The 23,997-nt window shown below is 42.1% G+C and overlaps 2 protein-coding genes across 2 annotated transcripts in view; one reads left to right on the top strand and one right to left on the bottom strand.

Moving 5' to 3' along the window:
• Nucleotides 1-23,997, bottom strand: part of LOC308091878 (collagen and calcium-binding EGF domain-containing protein 1-like) — a 78,250-nt gene that overhangs the window by 28,560 nt on the left and 25,693 nt on the right. The window contains exon 3 of the mRNA XM_080437622.1: nucleotides 11,113-11,165. Within this exon, the coding sequence (XP_080293748.1) occupies nucleotides 11,113-11,165 (53 nt within the window). The remainder of the gene's footprint in view (nucleotides 1-11,112; nucleotides 11,166-23,997) is intronic.
• LOC308091871 (uncharacterized protein) lies at nucleotides 4,118-6,265 on the top strand. The gene is made up of 2 exons (XM_080437612.1): nucleotides 4,118-4,198; nucleotides 4,331-6,265. The coding sequence occupies exon 2, from the start codon at nucleotides 4,331-4,333 to the stop codon at nucleotides 5,576-5,578; it is 1,248 nt and encodes a 415-aa protein (XP_080293738.1). The 5' UTR covers nucleotides 4,118-4,198; the 3' UTR covers nucleotides 5,579-6,265.

The following is a 23,997-nucleotide window of genomic DNA, read 5'->3' as shown; positions in this document are numbered from 1 at the left end:
AAAAAGAATCAGAAGTTGATACTGTATTGAGATTTCTTTTATTGATATTTCCTGTTCCTGTTCATTTTCTGATACTTATATACTGTAAAGGTGTCATACTGTATGTGTTTCCGGTTCCACCCTGCTGCCGAGCCAATCTCACGAAGGCATGGGAAAAGTCGATTAATGCTTTAATTAGTTTCCGAACTCTAACACTAACAACGTTTTCTGTGTAGATGATGCAGTCTGTCAGAGTTGACGTTGGATCAAAGCACATCGTCCCTCTGCCCCCCTCATGTGTCCCACCCGTCCCTCCTCCTCTGAGGGACGGTGAACATTACCATGTCTTCATCAGCTACAGCAGCACTGATGTGTGTTGGACCCACAACCTCATAGACGAGCTGGAGTCCTGCGGTTTGCAGATCTGCTACCACGAGCGTGACTTTGTTCCCGGTCGCACTGTGCTGGAGAACATGTCCGACTGTATTCAGGAGAGCCAGAAAGTTCTATTGGTCCTCAGCTCAGAGTTTGTGAGGAGTCGCTGGTGTCTCCTGGAGGCCAACATGTCTCTGTTCAGAAACTGCTTGGAGCGCAAGCCCATCGTTCCCGTGCTGCTGGAGCCGGGAGTCAGCGTTCCTCTTCACCTCTGCCACCTCACCTACCTGGAGGCCGGGGACCCAGACTTTCTCATTAAGCTTCTCAAGGTGCTCTGCACATCCAACCATCAGCTGCAGGCTAACACGGTCGCACCCTTCCAGCCTCCATCCATCTACAACGGGAAGGTTCTGCAGCCTCTGACTGCTGTCAACGAAGAGGTGCTCCACAAATGGGACGCTGGCCGGTTCAGTGACATGGAGGTCCCGGAGCAGTTGCGCTTGGTCATTGAAGACCCAAACATGTATTTAAGGGCTGTGAGGATAGTCAATAATGTTTCTGAGAGCAAAGTGTGGTTTCGTTCTTTTTGGTTAAGAGTGCTGATGGTCATTGCAGCTGTAATATTTGCTGTCGGATTGTGGATTGTAATTTTTAATTTCATGCCCCTTCAGTTTCAAGGCCACCAGCAACCCGTTGCTTTACGACCTCAGATCAGACGAGACGACCCGCTGAATTTAAGCATATTACTAAGCGGAGGAAAAGAAACTAACAAGGAAAATATGTTTATTTTCGATATACGATATTGTGTTATTTTCCTGATCGTGCCTTTGAGTATCTTAGTTCGTCTTTGTATGTGGAAGGTGGAAGATGAAAAGTATATTATGTGGGAAATGCATAAAGCAGTTGGACAAGCAAACACACTGCTTTGTCAATATAAGGTTTTAATGGGCTGTTGTTCCAATTCCAAAATCGTTCTGGTCTGTGTTTCTCTGGATGGGTGCAGGCGTGAATTTGCAGAAACATTTTCTGAGCATGCCTGCACCGAGGAGATGTTTCACAGAGCTCTGGTCTTCTTCTCATCGGGTTATGCCTGCTGCCTGGCCAAAAGGCACTTCCCCTTTCTCCAGCGTAGCTCCACTGGCCACATGGAGGGAGGAGTGTGTTTCTGCCAGTATGTCTCACAACAGCTGAGCAGGGGGAAATGGAGGTAGTGCTAACAATGGATATATGCAAAGTGCATCATTTTTTCATAACCACATGGCTTTGGCATGATTATCCAGTTCATACCGTGGCCACTTACCAATGATCAGGACACCTTGAATGCATTATCGCTTACATAAAGATTAAAACTATGGATTTTGCTGTGAGATTGCAAACATCTTGGGCTGACAGGGGCCTTCAAAGGTGTCATGGTTTACAGATTGTATTGTTTAAAATAGAAAGGGGTGCTCCAAAGAGCACATATTATCTCTGACAGGCTGGGTGGCCTAGCCAGGGCTGTGTAAGTCGTGTGATGTTGAAGTTATCATGACTCGAGGATCTCGCATTCATGATATATGATGTTCTTTGGTAAGAAATAGGCCCCTCCCATTGATTTTAGCAGCCAATTACATGCAAATAGTATAAGGAATATCAAAATCCTGTTTGATGCTCATTATCAAATGTCTCCTGAGAACATTTGTACCTAACTTGGTGAATAAATCATGTTCCTGCAACAAACAGTGACATTTGTGGTGCCCTCTATGGGTCTAAGTGATATTACTTTTGGCTCTGCATTGTTTAGAGGCTCCTCAATGTGCGATTCAAATTTGAGGTTGATTAGACAATGCATTCATGTTTTTTGGCGTTTATTTTATAAAATAGGCCTGTAAGAGTTGGCCGGATGGTCAAGGCTTCAAGAACAGACGGAATCCAATGAATACAGGTTTTGTACAATTACCCCAAATACCCACCAATCTGTGCAGGATGAAATGTACAGTGTAACCCCGAGCAAATATAATAGCAAGTGGAGTCGACTAGCTCAAAAAATCTGGTTTACAAAAATAGAAAATGAATAAGAAACTAGAAAAAGTGCTCCTCGGAGCACAGGTCTCCGCCAGGTCAGGTACGTTATTGTGGCCTCCTGGTGGCGCTATAATAGGCCAATGTGAAAAGGGTGCCATTTATTCTTAGGTCTTTCACGGCAATCAGACACTGCATTCATGATTTGAGGCATTTTGTTCCAAAAATGTGTTTTGCTAAATTAGACCTGCTGGTGGCGCTATAACAGGCCAATGTGAAAAGGGTGGCATTTCTTCCTTGGTCTAGTGGGAATGTGCGTGTGAAAATCACGGAAATCGCAAGCTGCGTGCATAGTTTGAGGCTTTTTGTTCAAAACGGACCAATCCTGCAAACTTTGGAAGCCAACCATAGGCAATGAGGATGGAATATGGGAAATCGGACAGATTTGTGTTGATCACATGACTATAGAGATACTGTGTACCGATTTGCATGACGTTTGGATAAAATCTGTAGGAGTAATGTAAAAAAAAAAGGGTTTTGCACAAATCGGCCTCCTGGTGGCGCTATAACAGGCCCATGTGAAAAAATTGGGGCAGAGGTTCTGAATTGGCATCCAGGGAGTGTGTGTGCACAGTTTCGGAGCGACCGGGCCAACGGTGCCAGAGATTAGCTGCTAACACACAGACAGGACACACGGACGGACGGACGGACGGACGGACGGACGGACGGACAGGGGCGAAAACATACTCTCTCGCCATGCCTTTCGGCCTGGCGGAGACAATAAATACTTAAATTGCTACCCCAGTTTGGTAGAGGTTTGGGTTTGTGGTTACCTTGCCATGATGTAACTCCAAAGCTGGGCAAGAAATCGAAAATAGTTGCTCCATTGATTAGAAATTGGTAACTGTGTCTTTAAATAAAGGCAGAACAGCCAGTGGTAGGTTTATGCTTTTTTTTTTGTATTTACTCACTTCCTCATGCATTTCTAGGGATGTGTCAACAGTACTATATGTCTAACATCAAGTTGATATACAGTGCAAAGGTATGAATGCACTTTTAGAATACTTCTACATTTGTATCTATGCTGTTTATCTTTAACCAGAATACCTTATGGCTACATGATTTTCAAAGGAAAAAAAAGAAAGAAAGGACACAAAGATTCATGACAGTGTAAGTGTGCAATTCAAATGTTTTTAGTGGTTTTTAGTGTCAATATGAAAGGCTATTTTTCACACAATCTTTTCAAATTTAAAGAATACTGTATGTGTGTTAATTCATCTGACTTTGTTTGTGTCGTGACAAAGTCAAGTCTTGTGGTCACTGTGCAATATGCCAAAGCAATTTAATTGTAGAAACCGAGAGTTGTATCCCCTTATAGCAGTTTAATGTATTGTTTTGCTCTAAGTTTAAAATGTTACTACTTGTCTTTCCATTGTATAATTCTATTGATTTTATTGTGGTTGTCACTTTTCATTTGGTCATCTGCCTCAATTAGAAATAATTTTGAGTCAAGTCCTGTAGTTATTAAATGTGCTATATACTATGATAAAGGTGACTTGACTTGAAATTAGGGGTTTCTGTTTCGGATACAGTTACTGCATTGCTAGATTACAAACTTTTATTTTTCACTTACTGAAAATATTATTCTGAAGACAACTTTCTATAACTTAGTAAGGCACAAATAGTATGACTCAAATAAAATTAAAAAAAATCAGAAGTTGCTACTGTATTGAGCAACATTTTTATTGATATTTCCTTTTCCTATTCATTTTCTGATACGTAAGTAAAGGTGTCATATTATGTGTTTCTAGTTCCACCCTGCCTCCGAGCCAATCTAACAAAGGTATGGGAAAATGAACTGGAACAGGATGGGTATGGGTACCTTCTGAAAACCTGGGACTACATTTATGCACAGAGTCGATTAAGGCTTTACATTTGTTTCCGAACTGTAACACTAACAACGTTTTCTGTGTAGATGATGCAGTCTGTCAGAGTTGACGTTGGATCAAAGCACATCGCCCCTCTGCCCCCCTCATGTGTCCCACCCGTCCCCCCTCCACTGAGGGACGGTGAACATTACCATGTCTTCATCAGCTACAGCAGCACTGATGTGTGTTGGACCCACAACCTCATAGACGAGCTGGAGTCCTGTGGTTTGCAGGTCTGCTACCATGAGCGTGACTTTATTCCCGGTCGCACTGTGCTGGAGAACATGTCCGACTGCATTCAGGAGAGCCAGAAAGTTCTGCTGGTCCTCAGCTCAGAGTTTGTGAGGAGTCGCTGGTGTCTCCTGGAGGCCAACATGTCTCTGTTCAGAAACTGCCTGGAGCGCAAGCCTATAGTTCCCGTTCTGCTGGAGCCGGGAGTCAGCGTTCCTCTTCACCTCTGCCACCTCACCTACCTGGAGGCCAGGGACCCAGACTTTCTCATTAAGCTTCTCAAAGTGCTCTGCACATCCAACCATCAGCTGCAGGCCAACACGGTCGCACCCTTCCAGCCTCCATCCATCTACAACGGGAAGGTTCTGCAGCCTCTGACTGCTGTCAACAAAGAGAAGCTCCACAAATGGGACGCTGGCCGGTTCAGTGACATGGAGGTCCCGGAGCAGTTGCGCTTGGTTATTGAAGACCCAAACATGTATCTAAGGGCTGTGAGGCTAGTCAATAATGTTTCTGAGAGCAAAGTGTGGTTTCGTTCTCTTTGGTTAAGAGTGCTGATGTACATTGCAGCTGTAATATTTAGTGTTGCATTGCCAGTGGGAACATTAATGGCCATTGTCACTCGCCGCGTATTTTCTGAATTTGACATGACTTTTTGTTTAATGTTTGTGATCGTGCCTTTGAGTATCTTTGTTCGTCTTTGTATGTGGAAGGTGGAAGATGAAAATTATATTATGTGGGAAATGCATAAAGCAGTTGGACAAGCAAACACACTGCTTTGTCAATACAAGGTTTTAATGGGTTGTCGGTCCAATTCCAAAATCACTCTGGTCTATGTTTCTCTGGATGGGTGCAGGCGAGAATTCACAAAAACATTTTCTGAGCACGCTTGCACCGAGGAGATGTTTCAAAGAGCCCTGGTCTTCTTCTCATCAGGTTATGCCTGCTGCCTGGCCAAAAGGCACTTCCCCTTTCTCCAGCCTAGCTCCACTGGCCACCTGGAGGGAGGAGTGTGTTTCTGCCAGTATGTCTCACAACAGCTGAGCAGGGGGAAGTGGAAGTAGTGCTAAAAATGCCCATAAAGTATAAATGCAAAGTGCATCCTTTTTTTTTATAACCACATGGCTCTGGCATGAATATCCAGTTTTACTTACCAATGATTCAAATTTAAGTAACGTATGTTCACATTTTGGGGCAATGCTATTTAAATAGTTGTAAAATGTTCTTAAATGTTGAAATAAACGTTGTTTCTTTCTACTCCAGCAAGTGAGAGAAGCATAGTAAGGAACCAGCTGAGAAAACCTGTGACATCTTTTAAAGTACCACAATATCAAAACATACGTTTTATGTTCCCCAAAAGGATGAAAATTATACTAAAATCCATGTTGTATTAAGGATAGCGTGAAGCTAATGTTAGCTTAAATAACCATTCATACAGCAAAAGACAGAAACGAATTAAACCAACTCTGCATCATCCATATTTTTTCTACATCAGAACACCTTGTCATGCATTATCACTTCCATAAAGAGATTGTAAACATTCTGGGCTGACAGGGGCCCTCAAACGTGTCATAGTTTATAGATTGTATAGTTTAACCTAGAAAGGGTGCTCCACAGAGCACATATATTATCTCTGACAGGCTGGGTGGCCTAGCCAGTGCTGTGTAAGTCATGGGTTGAAGTCATCAGGACTCTAGGTTCATGGTGTTTTTTGTAAGAAATGGGCCCCTTTCACAAATTTTAGCAGCCAATTACAGGCAAACAGTATGGAAAATCAAAACCCTGTTTGATGATCATTATCAAATGTCTCCTGAGATCATTTGTACCTAACTTGGTGAATAAATCATGTGTCTGCAACAAACAGTGACATTTGTGTCATTTGAGGTGCCCTCTAGGGTCTAAGTGAAATTACTTTTCGCTCTGCATTGTTTAGAGAACCCTCAATGTGCGATTCAAATTTGAGGTTGATCAGACAATGCATTCATTGGCATGTCTTCTAAAATAGAGCCCTTCCACAAACTTTGGAACTTTATAGCCAATCAGAATGGATTATGAAAATCTGAATGATAAATCACATGGCTCATACTTTGTAGAGATTTTAGTTAGTTTTGGAAAATGCTATTTGTTCTTTATTTTTATTTTTTATTTAGTTTTATTGTACAACCTGAAACTACACTCCAAAGTGCCCATTCACACACCCATGGCAGAGGAAATCATGCAAGGCACCAACCTGCTCACTAGAACATTTCAAACCCTCAGAAATAAATTCCCAGTACTACAAGACCTACATGAGGAAGACAACCAACAAAGCAAGTGGCAGAGGAGCAGTCTGGCTAGTTAGTTTTATGCTGGATGCAATGTTTTCTTTTGTATGATGGGGGCACTTGTTTTTCGCCTGAGTGCGCCCATTACAGGCTCACCACGCCTAGCCATTCAGTGAATAATTCGTTACTTCCTTGCCTAATTTTGAAGTAAAGAAAAGTTGACAAATGTATGGGGTGCAATAGGAAGGAAAACAAGGTCACTTTTATGAATGGGTCTGCTCACTGTCATCCTACATAGAATAAATAAAACCCTTGATTAAACTTAACTATGGATGACGTTTTGGAGCTGAGGTTGAGGAAATTAAAATTAAATAAACCATAAAAAAATCCGGATGTAGGTGTCACAGGCCTCACCGCACAGCCTCATGAGATATCTCATAGATCGTTTTCCGCTGTAGCGCCCAAACTGTGGAACGAACTTCCACCCCATGTTAGAGCGTCTCAAACCTTGCCTGTGTTTAAATTATGTTTGAAAACTCACTTGTACTCCTTTGGCTTTCGATTAGGCAATGTCTCTATGTGTTGCGCCCAAGGGGCCCTATCTTGCGCGTCGCCTTACCCATTATCCCTAAACGTATTAGCCATATTTGACTATTTTTTAAAAACATTTTTTTTAAAATAGTTCAACTAGCCGATCTACATCGACACGTTGTGAGCTTGTAGATTGGCTATGAGAACTATTTAAAAATGTTTTTCAAAATAGTACAAAATGGCAAAGAAGTTTAGGGATAAGGGGTAAGGCTAAAGATAGGGCCCAAAGATATGGCCCAAATGTGTTTTCCCCTGTTTATTGTTTTACTCTTAGTATTTTTAGTATATATATATATATTTGTTTACTGAGTGTACAGCACTTTGGTTCCATGCTGTTGTTTTAAATGTGCTCTAAATAAAGTGGATTTGATTGGATATCCTCTGCAGCCGAGGAACCACTTGATTCTTCTTCAAACTTTCGCCCGACAAGGAACATACATATCTCTGCTGTTCGGCCGGAACCAGCTAAATCCAAAATGGTAATGGACCCTTCGCTAAACCCCACCCCAAAAGCGATTGTCCAATGCCAGCTTAGCAACCGTTGTTAGCCTGGCACAGGTCTGGCAAGCTTTCGTCACCTGCCATAGCTGTCAATGTTATTTCGCCCGCACACACACAATCATTTGCAACATAATAGCAAGAATAGGAATACCACGATAACGCAATGGTGACTATGAACCACGTACCCAAACCCGTTGGAGGCTGCTTTTCCCAAGCTGAAATCTGCACTTAAACTGCAAGGCTGAATATGGCTGTGTTGTTGAACACATACACAGCTTAACGTCAGGAAAGTTACACGACACGACTCACTCGCCCAGGTGGTGTCAACAATAGGCTACTAATCACCGTGATCGTAACAAAATTCAGAATCACAGCGCTGCCTGTTTCGGATTCCGCACGTTAAAGTATATTAATTCATTTGTTCGTCTATTTATTAACTGCTACTGTAGTCTTACCCTGCGGTACATGAAAACTCCTGTTACAGTCATGGATCAACTTCAACCTGGTGTTTGCACTTTCTCCATTTACGGTCCGTACATATATATAAACGTTCAGATTTCAAATATAAATTGCTTACCCTATGGCCACGGATGTTAAAATGATGCACGGGACTCTCAAAAGTACCCGTATATTCTGTATTGTTCAATAAAAAGCATTTTAATCCGATCGGTGGCCATTTTCTCATAGAGTTATAATGTATCAGAGTGCAATACACCTACCAACCGATAGGGTCGCTTTGTTGAAAGCATATGGAGAAAATGGCCACCGATCAGATTAAAATGCTTTTTATTGAACAATACGGATCATACGGGTACTTTTGAGAGCCCGTACATAAATGTAACATCCGTGGCCATGGGATAAGCACTTTATATTTGAAATATGAACGTTTCTGTAGATGTACGGGCTATAAATGGAGAAAGTGCAAACACCAGGTTGAAATTCATCCATGACGGTCGAGACAGACGACCGTCGTGTATCCATGGCTATTACTCCCTCTAACATTTCCCGTGTTTTTAGTTTATTGAAATAATGTCATGCACATTTGTCCAGTGCATAGCCTACTGCAGGCCTTGTTGACTAGATTTAGAAGAGATTTTGAAGCTATTGCTGCTGAAATTATCGATTATTTTTAAGGGGAAAAGCCGTCATTTAACATGCAAGTCAATGGGTGAGAAGCAGAGATTGCCAGGCGCTGCCAGGCCTGGGTGTGACTAACTTCGCACCACCAGTCACAGAGTGGAGTGGGTGGGGCTTAGCGAAGGGTCCATTGTTCAGGAAATGAAAAACAAAATATCAATTTTTCAGAAAATGTAGAAAACCTTATATTTTTAAAACAAATCAATACTGCCTCATCAAACTTGGTATTGTGACTTTATATATTATCAGATACTTGCATGTGTCATTATATTATCACCACTTTACCCAAATCCAGTGCAAGTGGAGTTAGGAGGTTTTGTCCATCATTGATAAGAACAGTTGGCAATGGATCTCAAAGCTCACAACACATCACAACGCATTGTGAGCTTGGAGATCAGCTATTTATGGTGAGCGCCATCCTCATATACTATAGATCAAGCTGAATTCTCGAATTCTGTACTTAAACAACTTTTATTTTAACATGCATTGTAAACAACCATGGATCTAACTGTTACCACTGTTGTTCTTCTACAGTTGAGTGCAACAAACAATTCTGCCTCAATACTCAATCATGTATTTAACAAAAGCGATCATGGCACACCAACAATAAATAAATGGCATATAAATACAAAATACATTCATGAAAAATAGAATCTGTCAAATCTGTAGCCTACTGCACTAACAATAACAACCACAGTTGAATTTACCTATCATATACCTATCAACATTTTATTATCACACTGTTGTGTGTTGTGTGTTGCGTGTGTGTGGTGGGTGTTTCTTAGTGCTTTAGATTGTCATAAAAGCTGTGAAAGTCTTTTGGCATGATCTCCTTGAGCTCTTGGAGATGTTTGAAACAAACTCCTGCACACACTCATTCTCTGTCCATTAACATTTAAAAAGAAAACACGAGCAGATGACCTTTGTGAAGACACCCTTCTCCTCTTTACTGGGGTGACATCTATCAAACCTTGCACATACATTCTCTTCTCTTCCCAGTTTATGTTCTCCCAAAAGCATTGAAAAATCTTCTCCCTGTCTGCCTCATACAGAGCAGAGCTTCTCGAGAGCCTGAGAGGAGGGGGGAGTTGTTTGTTTTTGACGGACAGTTTGAGGGTCCAATGGAGTTAGGAGTTTTCGTCAGAGGCGCTTTTTAATACTTTTCATATGTTATTATTTAAAAAAAAATTACACAGATGTAGAGGGGGTTCAATAGCGTTGATTTATGGAAAAAAAAAAAAAAACTGAAAATGGAGTTAGCTGGTCCCGGCTGGACACTGACGATATGCTGTACTGTACATATATGATTCATACTGTATAGACACACTCTTCAGCTGACATCATGCTTCGTTTCATTTAGGTGTTTGTTGGTAGGTTATTATCCATGCTGGTACACATTAACACCTAAATGAAACACACCCAGAATTGATATTCATGTTCATCCATCTAACTTAACCCATTGAGACCTGGAACGCATCTGTGTAATTTTTAGATTTCTTTGGCTTTTCCAAAATAGCAGATCTACAAGCTCATGGCGCGGCACCAAGTGCCGCGCTACGAGCTTGTAGATCTGCTATTTTTTTTTAATCGTGAACATTTGTGCAAATCTTTGAAATATTATTTTTTAAAGCGATTTTTTTAACTCAAATCTTTGCTTTTGGGGGGTCCCTGGAACAACATATTTTGAGATGGGGGTCCAAATATATAATTTTGGGGTCCTTAACATGAAAAGGTTTGAAAACCACTGATATTATAGCAACATACGTTTTTTATTAGGATTTTTGTTCCTTTGCAGAATGCTCAGAAGCAAAGACTTAGCTTGTATATCTGCTATTTTTGAATAGCCAAATAATTCTAAAATGACACATATTTCAGGTCTTAAAGGGTTAAGACACATCAAAATGTCTCCTGTGAAAAAATGATCTCCTTTCTAAACATGCAACCTACAGTACACAGGAAGCTTCTTTCCAAATGAGACAGAGCCTTGACTTATGACAGGCAGACAGACACAAATGGACAAAAAATATAACCTTGGTAATGAGTAGGTGTGTCAAATATATGAATTATTCAGGCTGATGTAGAGAATAGTTGTATTGTTTACCTACCTTCAGGTATGCACTGGCCCATCACAAATCTGAAGCCCTCACAGCACTTCCTCCTGCAAAACACAGACAGACAGACATCTCTGTGACTCACGTGACACATATCTGATGTATATGCCTCTATAAAAAAATAGTAGCAATGTAGGAATAGATCACTAGTAAAACATGGTATCTTCATTTTCCGCAGTAGTAATAGCAGGGACCCAGATAGCAAAGCATCCATGCTAGAATGGTTAAAGGTAGGGGTCAGATCAAAAAGATGTCCCCTGGTCCCCCAGGGGTGTCGGGTATGAAGCCAATAGCCTAACCCCCAAAACACAACCTTGTTATGGACACGGTCAGTCTTACATTTCCACATTCAGGAGTAATGCTTAAGTTTGCTTAATTTCGTACGCCGGTGTCACGTGTCTATAAGCTCACATCACGTCGTAGATGCGACTCGTTGTATACTTATAGATCGGCTATTTTCGATGCACGAAACCACAAAAGAGTACAAATCGGGCTTACCAATGAAAGAATGAAGACTTTCATTATATGGTAGATAATACCCTAAAATACAGAGCCGCCATGGTGCCTTTGAGTCAGCTCATTATAGTACCATTAGTATGTTTTTTTTAATACAGGACTTACATTAGGACAGATCATAAAGTATATTCAGACGGTAGACTAAACTAGACAGCAGGAACAAGGATCACAGCTTAATATTTAGATAGTAGGAGACATTAACAGAATATATTACAATCACAATGTGCAGGTGAGGAGCCAGTAGTGGATTCCAGGGGTGCAATGTACCATAAGAAGTCATGATAAATTACATTACATACTACAGTATATGATTGTGGGTTTAGTGAGCACACACTTGCCAAGGTATTGCAATCACGAGAACAGTGAGACTTTGTAGATAGAGTAGAGTAAGCTACGCAGAGTTGCAGAAGTAGCCAGTACTAATATACAGTGTACATGCAATAAGAAGAACAGAGGTAGGTAGAGTAGCCAAAAACTGTACTGTACTCACGTAGAACTATTGTTATGTTAATATAATGATGACTCCAATAGAAGTAAAAGTCATACAAATAATTACTTTAGTAAGAGAAAGAAAGTATCTAGCATATTTACTTTATGCGATCCGATTCATTGTTTAAATAATTACAACATAACTGAAATGTTTAAAATATAAAATTATGAGACATTGTCCAATAGAAATAAACAAAAGTCTAGAGAATAAAACAAACAGAATGTGCATTTAATAACAAATGGGTAAAAAGTTTAAGTAACAAGCGAAATGCCGCATTATTTGGAAATTTACTTTTACGCTACTCCTTTATGTTTGGTACAAATTTAAAGGAGCAAAAGTAACATTTCTTTCTTCACAGATATACTTGAGTGAAAGTGCATGGGGGAAAAAAAACAAGCGCAATTTATTCAAAAAGTTACTTAAGTAAATGTAACGTTACTACATACCTCATCATTACTATAAAAATGGATTACTGTACTAATACGGTAACAGTAATGATGAACCGTGAACGCATCTGTGTCATTTTAAGATTTCTTTGGCTATTCAAAAATAGCAGATATACTAGCTCATAGCACGGCACCGAGTGCCGCACTATGAGCTTGTAGATCAGCTATTTTTTTTTAAAGAAAATTGTGAAAATGTGTGCAAATCTTTGAATATATAGGCCTATATTTTTTTAAAGCGAACATTTGTAATCTTTGCTTCTGGGGGGTGGGGGGGGCGGGGGCTCCTGGCTGTAACAACATATTTTGAGATGGGGGACCGCGGCCAAATACATATCATTTTGGGTGGTCCTTGTTATGAAAAAAGTTTGGGCACCACTGATATTATATATAGCAACATGCGTTTTTCAGAAACCAGTTAGGATTTAGAAGACATTTATAGATGCGTTCCCGGATTGAATGGGATAGAATAAGGCATGAGAGTGAACATGTGCAGGTTGAGTCATGGATGCAATACAGGCCTCACACAACTGTCACACACAGCCCATATTGCATCAACATTCGTTGATGAGAATCAAACCACGGTTCTTGGCAGTCTGTTTGAGAATCACATTGATCTGTCAGTACAGCAGTGATGGAGATGTATTATAAAGTGTGGGATTTGCCAGGGGAAAAAAAGTGAAGCTTTAACACGTTGAGACTGAACTTGAAGCAGTGGTCAGAAATGCAGCTGAAGCGAGAAGCACACAGCATGGAGCCACCATGTTTTTTTTTTTACAGTTCATATTGTTGAATATACAGTATATTGAGGGTTCAGTGTGCTATGTTCTCATGGAGTCCAGACTTACAAGTAGCTCACCTGCTTGTCTCCCTCTACTTGTCAATGCAGGGCCGCGCTGATTATTTTTATTTCACTACAAAATCAGATATCTACCATCTTGGAAATTCAACACCTACTTGGACAAATTCAATGAGCATTAAACTGAGCATGAACTATGAACCAACCTAACTTCCAACTAAAAAAAAACCTTTGCTCGCAAAGCAGGCTGCTAATAATTTCCCATAAGCAGTCATCTGAATTTTTGCCATATTGTGCAATGAATATCAGGTAACGTTTTTTCTTCCCTGGAATGGATTTATAGTGTTTTGCCGTAAAACGCTTTGGATCCTCACACAACAATCCACCACATGCTACAAAGATTAGGGCAGGAGGACCAGAGAGGAAAACTGGAACTACTACAGAGCCCTACAGCGTTAAAAATAACAAGCAGACATACACGTGCTATGTACACACACGCAAGCACAAACAAACGCATGCATGGATGGATGCATGCTTACCACACAAAACACATTAAGACATAGACACACGTACACACCAAGCATGAATGAGGAGGAGCAAGATTGTGCCTAATTCATGCTCTGTTGGACGAGGTCGTCACGCGCCGAAAATAGCAGACCTGATGCGTCTGTGATGCGTTGCATTGTGAGCTTGCAGGTCGGCTATTTTTGGCGCGCCAAGCCGTCATGTGACAAAGTATAAGTCGGGATTTACGTAGGAAGACTCCTGTCCTGAACACGGCATGCTCTTGGCGGAGGGAATTTAGCATGCTACCTCATTCATGGCCCCTCTAGATGACAATTTGCTTTTATTCTCCTCCAAAACTCCATGCAAAAGAACTCTAAATCACTCCGAGACCCCCCCACCCCCACACACACACCCCACTCCACCCCTCCTCTCTCCTCTGAATGAAAAATAACCTATAAAACGGCGACGCTGGCCCGAGCTTGATGAAATCCAGATGAGAGCAGCCTAGGTCTGCAGGCTGAGGAGATGGAGGAGATGGAGGCTGCAGGAGATAGGCGCTGAGGTGGAAATGGGATAGGGAATACGACGGGGTCCTGCAGGGGTCCTTGGGTCAATAAAGACTTTTATATCCATCACAACGTCAGATCAATGATGCTTCCATGTGCTGTCAGATGCTACGTTTTGTCATGCATGTTTTCCCAACTTCTCATCTGAGTTTTTAAAGAGGAAAACAGGATGCGCTGTTGCTGTGTTACTATAGTTACAAGTACGTTTAATGTATTAAGACATGTTCCGGCTCATTCCGACTCTGATGTGGAATTAATGGGAATGTTTCAGCATCCCTTGTCTCTCGGCACAACAGACTTTCCCCAACGTATTTTGGGTACAGACAAGATTATTTCTTTTGGACGGGGGCTGTAAAATAGACAAGCCGAAGCCTCCCTGCTCCCCCTACAAACATCAACAGACAGCCTGTCTGTCAGTCATTCTGTTGATGGGAAACGGGGGTTAAGGGTGATTTGAGGGATGAGACAATATACTCAGGGGTCTTCGTGTGTCTGGCTGAGCAGATGGGGCCATGTGGGAGATGTAAACCATGTGGTTTTGTAATGTGTATGGAGGTGCAAGGGCAATGCTGATCATCATTTGTAAGCTCTTGCGAGTTACAAATAGATAAATGGAGCCTGAGGATTGTACTACGCACCACACAGTGCATTTTTTGTGTCTTGGCCATTATACTCTTATCCGTTGCCTAATGTGATTAAATGGACATCAATAATTTAATCATAGCACATTTGAAAAGGGTCATGTAATCACTTCACCTGGATTATCTTACTGTAATTGCAGAAAGCATAACCCAATTAACACAGGTCGTTTTCAGCTAGTGTTAGTGCTATAACGGCCACTTCCTCGTCCCCTGAACTGAGTGGGGCAGGGGAAATCGTCCATAAACATCTATCAATTAATCAATCAATCAATCAATCAATATTTAAACGATTACCGATGGCTTCTAAAATTGGTGGGCATACGTAAATGTGATGTTAAGTGAGAAAGCAACATTTTATGTTAACTAACTGAAGGGCGTTTCAATAAAACAATGGCACGTGCGTGCATGTGTGCATGTGTGTGTGTATGTGTGCGTGTGCATGTGTGCGTCTGTGTGTGTGAGTGTGTGGCCTCAATCCTCTCCTTCACTTTTTCGATCCCTCTGTGCACTTCTTATGTACTTTATGTACTTTTAAAAGACTGTGATTTGAAACCTATTGATTTATATTCATGTTGCTCTCTCTCTGTGTCTCTCTCTCTCTCTAATGTACCGCTTCACTCTGACAGATTGTTGGCCTCTTATTGCTGGTCTTCAGTGATAAGGTGTCCATCTTCTCCGTATCAGTTTCATTCTGGAGAAGATTATCCCGTCCTCAGGAGACTTCCTGAGAAGAGGGAATCTATCTACAGGCTGTCAATCATCCAAGGCCAGCTCAAAGCCTTCAAAAAAACAATTTCAACTATTAATTTTGTGGCATTTTTCAGTTGTTATTGGAACGGCAGATAATACCAATGTACTTTCTTTGTTAGATAGCACAGCCAAGAGAGATGGGGTAAAAAAAAACAGGATAGAGAGGAGCGATCACATCATGCAACAAGTCTCGATAGGAGCCAGATACAACCGTAGGATGATGTTTGGTTTGTGTGTATGTGGTGTATACACTTTCACCCACGGCAGGCCTAATGTAGAGAGATTAGCATCAAAAATACTATTTGAAGAGCCAACCCACTAAATGTGGGTAAGAAATGGCAGTTTAATTCGTCTATTTTGACCACATGAACTCTAAGCGTCCCTATTCTAGACATGTCATTATAGGCGAACATTCCGTGAAAATAGCAGATCGCACTGCAACCCGTTGTGAGCTTGTACATCAGCTATTTTCAATGAAGAGATTTGGTGTAGATGGGAAAGGGGGGAGTGGGGGTCCAAGTATAGACCCCTGGGGGACTCCGGTCAATGAAGTATAGGGTTTAAGTGGTTAAAAATGTACCAAGTACCTTACTTTTATAAGGCTGTATAAAATAAGTACACTTTGACAGGCCCTGTTTGACGCTGTGGCAGGACCAGTTATTACCCACCATGAAATCTGACTGATTGACCAGCCCACGGTGCCACTTGCGAGTTGTGATTGGCCCGCGGTCATGGGGATTTTGGACCGTGTTTGTGTAAGAAAATCTCTTTTGGACAACTTGTAGTCGAATGTTATTTCACACCTCCAATATTCCATGTGGGCCACCCTTCCCAAAAAAGACTGGAGTGTGTCTTTGGTGGCCCTGCTTGGCCAGCCCATTCTGTCTCACCACTGCTTTGACCTGCTAATCTGGGCCTGAACAACAGCCTTCTCTTCTCCCCCTGGTGTTTGGCACCGGGCGGCAGTGGTGTAAAGTAACTACAGTAAGTACATGTACTCAAGTACTGTATTTATGTTAAATTTTGAGGTACTTTTACTTTACTGGAGTATTTCCAATTGTCTATACTTTTACTTCTACTCCACTACATCTCAGAGGCAAATATTGTACTTTTACTCCACTACAATTATTTGAAAACTTTAGTTACTGGTTACTTTGTAGATTTAGATCATTCTTATAAAACATATATTAACCACTTCAACCAGATACACATTTCGGCCATTTGAAAATAGTCGAGCTACAAGCTCACAATGCGTCAATGAGCTTGTAGATCTGCCATTTTCAAAAAACGTTTATACATCTGAAAACTGAAATGGGCCATTCTGCATAATGAGTACTTTTACTTTAAGTACATTTTGATTCCAATACTTTTATACTTTTACTCAAGTACATTTTGAATTCCAGACTTTTACTTGTAACAGAGTATTTCTATATTGCAGTATTGATCATTTGAGAACTTTTTCCACCACTGCTAATCTGGGCCTGAACAACAGTCCTCTCCCCCGGTGTTTGGCACCAGTGGTGGTGGTGGTGGCTGACCCAGCAGCTATAGCTGCTCAATGAGGGGTGTTGGAGGGTCCACACACACACACACACACACACACACACACACACACACACAGGGCCCCGGGGCTGCTTCCCTTTGCTGCCAAGATCAGCATGACATTGACTGGGAGAAACAGCAAGACAGGATCCAGAGGTAGACCCTCGCCTGGATCACTTTACACTGCAGATTATGTACTTTAGTACGACCCCCCGTCCGGGGGGGGGGGGGGGGGGGGGTGCTCGCTGTTATTGTTTCCCCATCTATGTTTTGCGTGATTTATTTGTGCATTCACATCGGCAGCGCACTACAAAGGCGGCATATACGTTACCACCACCCCCCAATGCATGCGCACGCACGCACACGCACACACACACACACACACACGCGCGCGCAGACAAGCTTCCTCCTCCAGCCCTCCCGCAGCAGACTGTGACCCCCAGACAGCGGAGGGGTCCTGAGACAAGGCCTGGGTATAAGGGATGATGCTGTCCACAGACATGCCTGTAAGTCACTTGGCATTATGCATGTCATCCACATGGTGAGAGAGCTTGTTCTCCTGCTGTGAGGGAGATAAGGTCAGCAGGCCGATCACATCAGCCTGGTCTGATGTTCCTGTAGGTGACTCATGGCTCCCAGCTCTCACCTCCTCAACCCCCAAAACCTGCTCCTGACTCCTCCTGAGGAGTCCTCGACTCCTCCTGACTCCTCAACCTCTAAAACCCCCTCACTGACTCCTCCTGTGAGGAGTCAGGGGAGTCGTAAGACGACTGAGGAGGAAACGTGAGGTACTCATCTGTGTGTGTGTGTGTGTGTGTGTGTGTGTGTGTGTGTGTGTGTGTGTGTGTGTGTGTGTGTGTGTGTGTGTGTGTGTGTGTGTGTGTGTGTGTGTGTGTGTGTGTGTGTGTGTGTGTGCATGCGCGTGCGCGTGCGCGTGCGTGCGTGTTTGTACACAGTGTGTGTGCGCCTGTTTGTGTATGTGTACACACATGAAGTTGTGTGAGATTGTGAAGCAGTGTGTAGTATAGATGGGGGGGGGGTTAGGGGGTATCAGCAGAACAAGGACGAGGGAAGGTTGAGCAAGAGGATGGTGAGCTATGGAGATGAAGGCTGATGTCAGTTGAGGGTTGTTGCCATAGAGGTATAATATAACAAGTAAGACGCGCGAACGCGGTAAGCGAACGCAAAAAAAGAAAAAAAAGAATGAAAAAAAATATTTTAAAAAAAGTAACCAATAAAAAAAACATTTAAAAAAAAAAAAAAAATCTGCGTTAAAAGGAGCATCTTAGAAAAATACAAATTCACAAAAAAAAAACTTGGAATGTTTTTGAACAATTCAACAAAGTGTTTGAAGTGCCTGTTTCACCCACTTCCGGGGGGCGGAGCCAAAATCCGAGCCTGATGTATTTGTTCGTAGACCCCCACTTAGGGGGGGTAGAAAAAGTTTGGGAGCGATTCGGGCACTTTTCATTTAACATGGGGTTTCAATGGGGAGTTTTTAGGAGCCTTCTCCGGGGCGTGGCTTCCGGGGGAAGGGGCGGGCTTAAACGCAACCTTGACAGGTGTGTTCAGTTTTCAAAGACCTTTCATTTGATGTATGGTACGTCTAAATTGGACATTTACTTATCTCAGAGGAGCTGCACACAGGCAGTGCACACAGGCAGTGCACACGGAGACACAGAGACACAGAGACACAACCCAAGCAGGGTTACATAGTAAGCTCCACTTGGTCGGAGGCGCGGCTTCGCCGCGCCTCCTCCCGCGTTCGCAACTAGAGGGCGGATTGCCCCGCCCCCAGCTATCATTTCAATGAATGTGCTCAGTGGCGTTTTGAAGCACCCGGAAACCTGCCGGAAGTAGAATTATTGGTTCGATTTTGTATCCCCATAGAGTTATGAGCATGCGCACTAGTGTCCTTTTAGCGTTCTACGGCAGCCCGTGTGTCAAGGATTGAACGCGAGATATTTATTAAATACACTTGAGATGCATATTAATATGTAAATGCATATGTATGTATGTATAATATGTTTACATATTTATATGTATAAATATAAATATCTGTCAGTATGTTTTGCGCGTGCATGTATTTCTCCCCGCCTGCAGTTCCAGCTTTGGCCACTGGGGTGGCAGCTTCAATGTTTCTCAGCAACTCTGGGGGCTTGGTTGTTGCTCTACAATGAGCAACACAGGAAGTGAACCTCATCCTGGGTCAATGGCCTCTTGACACCCCAGGACAGGAGATTGACGGTATGTGCGCGCGAGCATGTGTGTGTGTGTGTGTGTGTGTGTGTGTGTGTGTGTGTGTGTGTGTGTGTGTGTGTGTGTGTGTGTGTGTGTGTGTGTGTGTGTGTGTGTGTGTGTGTGTGTGTGTGTGTGTGTGCGCGTGCGTACGTGCGTGCGTGTCACAAGTGCACGCATGTATGTTTGTGTGTTTAAGTGTAAGACAATTTGTTAACTCAGGATTATGAACCTTTCTTCAAGCATAACACAATCACAATAGTGCAAACTGCTGAGTGTTAACTGAGAGGGTAAGGCTCCATTTCTAACTCTCAGAGTTAAATGAACAGAGATGAGTGATATTCCTTCCTGTGCCGCAGAGTTTAGTTTGCCTTTATTGTTATTTTACTAGCTCTGTTTAATTTGCCAACTATTGTTTAAGTTAGACTTTACATAAGACTTTTACATGTGTGCCTTATATCCTACTATGCTACTATACATTTTATAAAATCATTCTCGCTGTCTCTCAAGAATTCCCCCCAATGGGTTTGGCCATTCACTCAATCTGAAACTGCACATTGAGCATTGACACAAGCAGGGACTAACAAAGCAGATTTCCCAAATTTGAGCTGTTTATGAACGATTTGGCAATTCTGCGTGGAGTTGGTTGTTGTCCGGCCGCGCATTCACAGCGGCCTGCACGTACAGTAGTTGGGGCAAATGCACGCATCCCTGAGTATGTACCAGTTTATTATAATTACTAGGAAAAAAATACCTCATATACAGTACGGTGCAAAAAAGGAAGTGGGTCCTACACTATACAGCACAAATAATACAACATTGTGTACATGTTTACTTTACTGTAGGTTTCCCATTCTACATGTGTTCACTTTCTCTTAGCAAGGTGCCAGTTCCTCTGCCTTGATCTTCTACGCAAAAGTGTGAAGGTGTTGAACAAAGCTGTGTGTGTGTGTGGCTGTGCGTGTGTGTGTATGCGCATATGTGGGGCAGTAGCATGCGTGCGCATGCATGTGTGCGTGTTTTCATGTGTGTGTGTGTGTGCGAGTGTTTACGTATGTGTGTGTTCCTCTTGGCTTCGTATGAGCACACACATGTGGAGGTGTTAGTGTGGGGAGCGTGAGCGTCTCCTCTGTGTGTTTATTTACACTGCCAGTCTACTTCCAGGGCCCGGGGCCCCCGGGGGACACATCACAGCCCTGGCTAACAGTGAAGCCTTTAACCGGCAGCTCTGGAGGAGGTCTGCTTCACTTCCACCAGCCCATGTAGCCATTATACTCCTTCACCTCCCTTCTCCTCCGTCCTCCCTCCATCTTCCTTCCAATTCCTGCCACTATCTTACCCTCGTGTGTCTCCTCAAGCCTCTCCCCCCTCATCTGTCTGTCATCTCCTCTTCTTCGCTTAAAATAACCACTTTCGCATGAAGCTACAACTCGAAATAACTAAATATCCTTCAACCTTCTCACCCTGGCTCATATAGTATCCTCCATTTACCATGTGTGGACTACTTTCTGGGTGATGTGGCTTTGACCTTGGCACGGCTCCTTACTGTTGGTTGTTACAAGGGTTAGCGATGAAAACTGGATTTAAAGGGTAAATATAAGGACATTCTACCTCGTCAACAGACTCTGAGCCCCGAAACAACCAGCTGATGAGATTAACTCAATCTGATGCAAATTATTACTATTAAACAATTTCAGGTTATTCCGCTTAATCTGCTGTCATACTGAATAACAGAAGACAAAAGCAAGGAGAGTGAGCATCAACTCTCCTGTTTATTGTTTTTAACCCATTAAAGCCGGGAAAGCATCTGTGACATTTTAGATTTTAGATATATATATATAGCATCATCCATTTTTCAGAAAATATTTAGAACATTGGTTTAGAACAGTGGTTCTCAAAACATAGCAGATATAAAAGCTCACAGCGTGTCACCCCATGTGGCGCTGCGAGCTTGTACATCTGTTATAAAAAAATAATATATATATATCTCTTCTGGGGGTCCCTGGCACAACATGTTTTCAGATGGTGGGTCCATGGCCATATATATATATATATATCAATTTGGGTTAGGGGTTAAAAAAGTTTGAGAACTACTGATTTAGAAGGCATTTGTACATTTTGTAGAATCGGCCTCAGGTCTTAAGAGTCTCCTTTGTGTCTCCTACTGGTTAGATTAGGGTCTTTATTATTATCATCAAATTATTGGCTCAGGAATGCGACAAAAACAAAAAAAAATCCATGAATTCAATGCTTCATGGGGTGCGTAATTGATAGAAAATACGTATTTTTTTGGGTGAACTACTCCTTTAATGGGTTAATCACACAGTAGGAAAGCAGTGAGAAAGAGGACATAGACTACTAGGATACACATGAAGGAAGGAGGAAGGCCCCCAAGTGTGAGTTCCTCATTGGCCAGCAGGGGTAGATGTCTTTCCAGAGGGGAATATTGAACAACTATGATATTGAAATTGAACCATGCTGGGCACAAGCAGCTTCATGTTGTGGCATTCAGGCAGCACCTTTCTCTTTATTTCACCATCTCTTTCTCAAAACCCCTTCACACAAAGTTTCCCAAAAACAAGCGCCAATATGTGTAAGTTATGCAGATTGTTCAGCTTGTTCAAGATAATATCACTCAATTCCAGAAGATGTTGTAACAGCTTCCCTCGTATTGGAAAGGAGTGATATGATCTCACTTCAATGGCAGTTTCGTTTCCCTCGTTCCAAGTTTTACGCTGGAATACAAGGCTTGAATGACTTCACAGGAAATTCAACATAAGACATTTTTGTTGCTATCCTGCAGGTCCCGGGCCAAGGGGGGGGGGGACTGGGAGGTGGTGGGATGGTCTCCTGGGTGGGGGGGGGCTGTGACCCTGTGAGCCCTGCCAGACTCAGTGTCACTGGTGGAATGTGGAATCGCTGACCCCTCTGAGCTCACAGTGACAGACACACATGTGACCTAGTCTGCCGGAGACTGTCGGAGTCTACTGGATTCTGCTGGAGTGGTCCTGAAGTCTTATATGGGTTTTACTGGGGCCCATTGAAGTGTGTCAGAATGTCAGTGGTGTGAAGTAACTAAGTACATGTACTTAGTTACTTGAGGTATTTGAGGTATTTTACTTTATACTGGAGTATTTTACTTTACTGGAGTACTTCCAATTTTCAATATGTTTTACTTCTACTCCACTACATCTCAAAGGCAAATATTGTACTTTTTACTCCACTATAATTATTTGAAAACTTTAGTTACCATGCAGTTACTTTGTTGACAATTATTACGAAACCAATTCAGAGATATATTATTTGGCAATTTGAAAATAGCCCATCTTCAAGCTCACAACGCGTCATTTTTATACATTTTATACATTTGAAAACGTGTTAAATGGGACATTCTGCATAATGACTTAGTACTTTTGGTACTTATTATATTTTGAAGCCAATACTTTTGTACTTTTATTTAAGTAAAATTTGAATACCGAACATTTAACAGTCTATTTCTACAAAAGGGATATTGATACTTTTACTTAGCCTAAGTAAAACAAAAAAGTACTTCTTCCATCACTGACTGAAGGCCTCCAAAGTACTGTACACTGTGGACTCTAAAGGGGTCTAGATTGTAATACTTGAGTGTGCTGGATACAACTGAGGTCTACAAACTATGCTGCACATAACTGGAGCCAATTCATGTACTGTAGACCAGTGGTTCTCACTCAAAGTGGGGTCTGGGGACCCCCAGCGGTCCTTGAGGGGATTCGAGGGGGTCCTCAGCAAAATGATGAACAGTGTAACAACTTTAACTCTATTTTATACTTCGGATATTCGATAAATAGAGGATTTATAAGCGTACGGTGTGTCACGCTGATGAAGAATTGTGATTTTTTTAAATTTCGAATGAAAATCTTCTCTTAAGGGGGTCCCTGGCACAAAGTCCCTGAGGTCTATTAAAATCTATCTCCAGACTCCAGAAGTCTACTTAACTATTCTACCCTACCCTAGAGGGTCCTCAGAGTTACTACAGGAGGACACATTTTTTTTACATTAACGACTTCAACCCAAGCATCCCTATTCTGAGAACTTTAGCCAAAAATAGCTGATCTACAAGCGAGCTTGCAGCTATTTTCGGCAAAGATATTTGGTGTAGAGGGAAAAAAAGAGCAAACTAAGTACAGAGTGAAAGGTCAAGTTTACTAATTATTGACGGTTTAAGTGGTTAAACATCTGAAAATACACATTAACATGAATCCAACACAACACAGATAATGACAGCTGCTGTCAAACAAGTCTATGAAGCTGAATCTGATCTGTGAAAAAGTTTAATCCGCAACACAATTTTATACAATATGTAGTAGGGGGGTCCCTGCTTCTTCGCTCTCTCAGCTAGGGGGTC

The sequence above is a fragment of the Gymnoscopelus braueri genome (assembly GCF_963280865.1).
Source record: "Gymnoscopelus braueri genome assembly, chromosome: 1".
NCBI classification, from domain to species: Eukaryota; Metazoa; Chordata; class Actinopteri; order Myctophiformes; family Myctophidae; genus Gymnoscopelus; species Gymnoscopelus braueri.
This window is presented reverse-complemented; position numbering and strand designations above follow the sequence as displayed.

What these genes read in the sequence shown, in the direction of transcription:
- LOC308091871 (XM_080437612.1), top strand. Translation starts at nt 4,331, where the DNA reads ATGATGCAGTCTGTCAGAGTTGACGTTGGATCAAAGCACATCGCCCCT.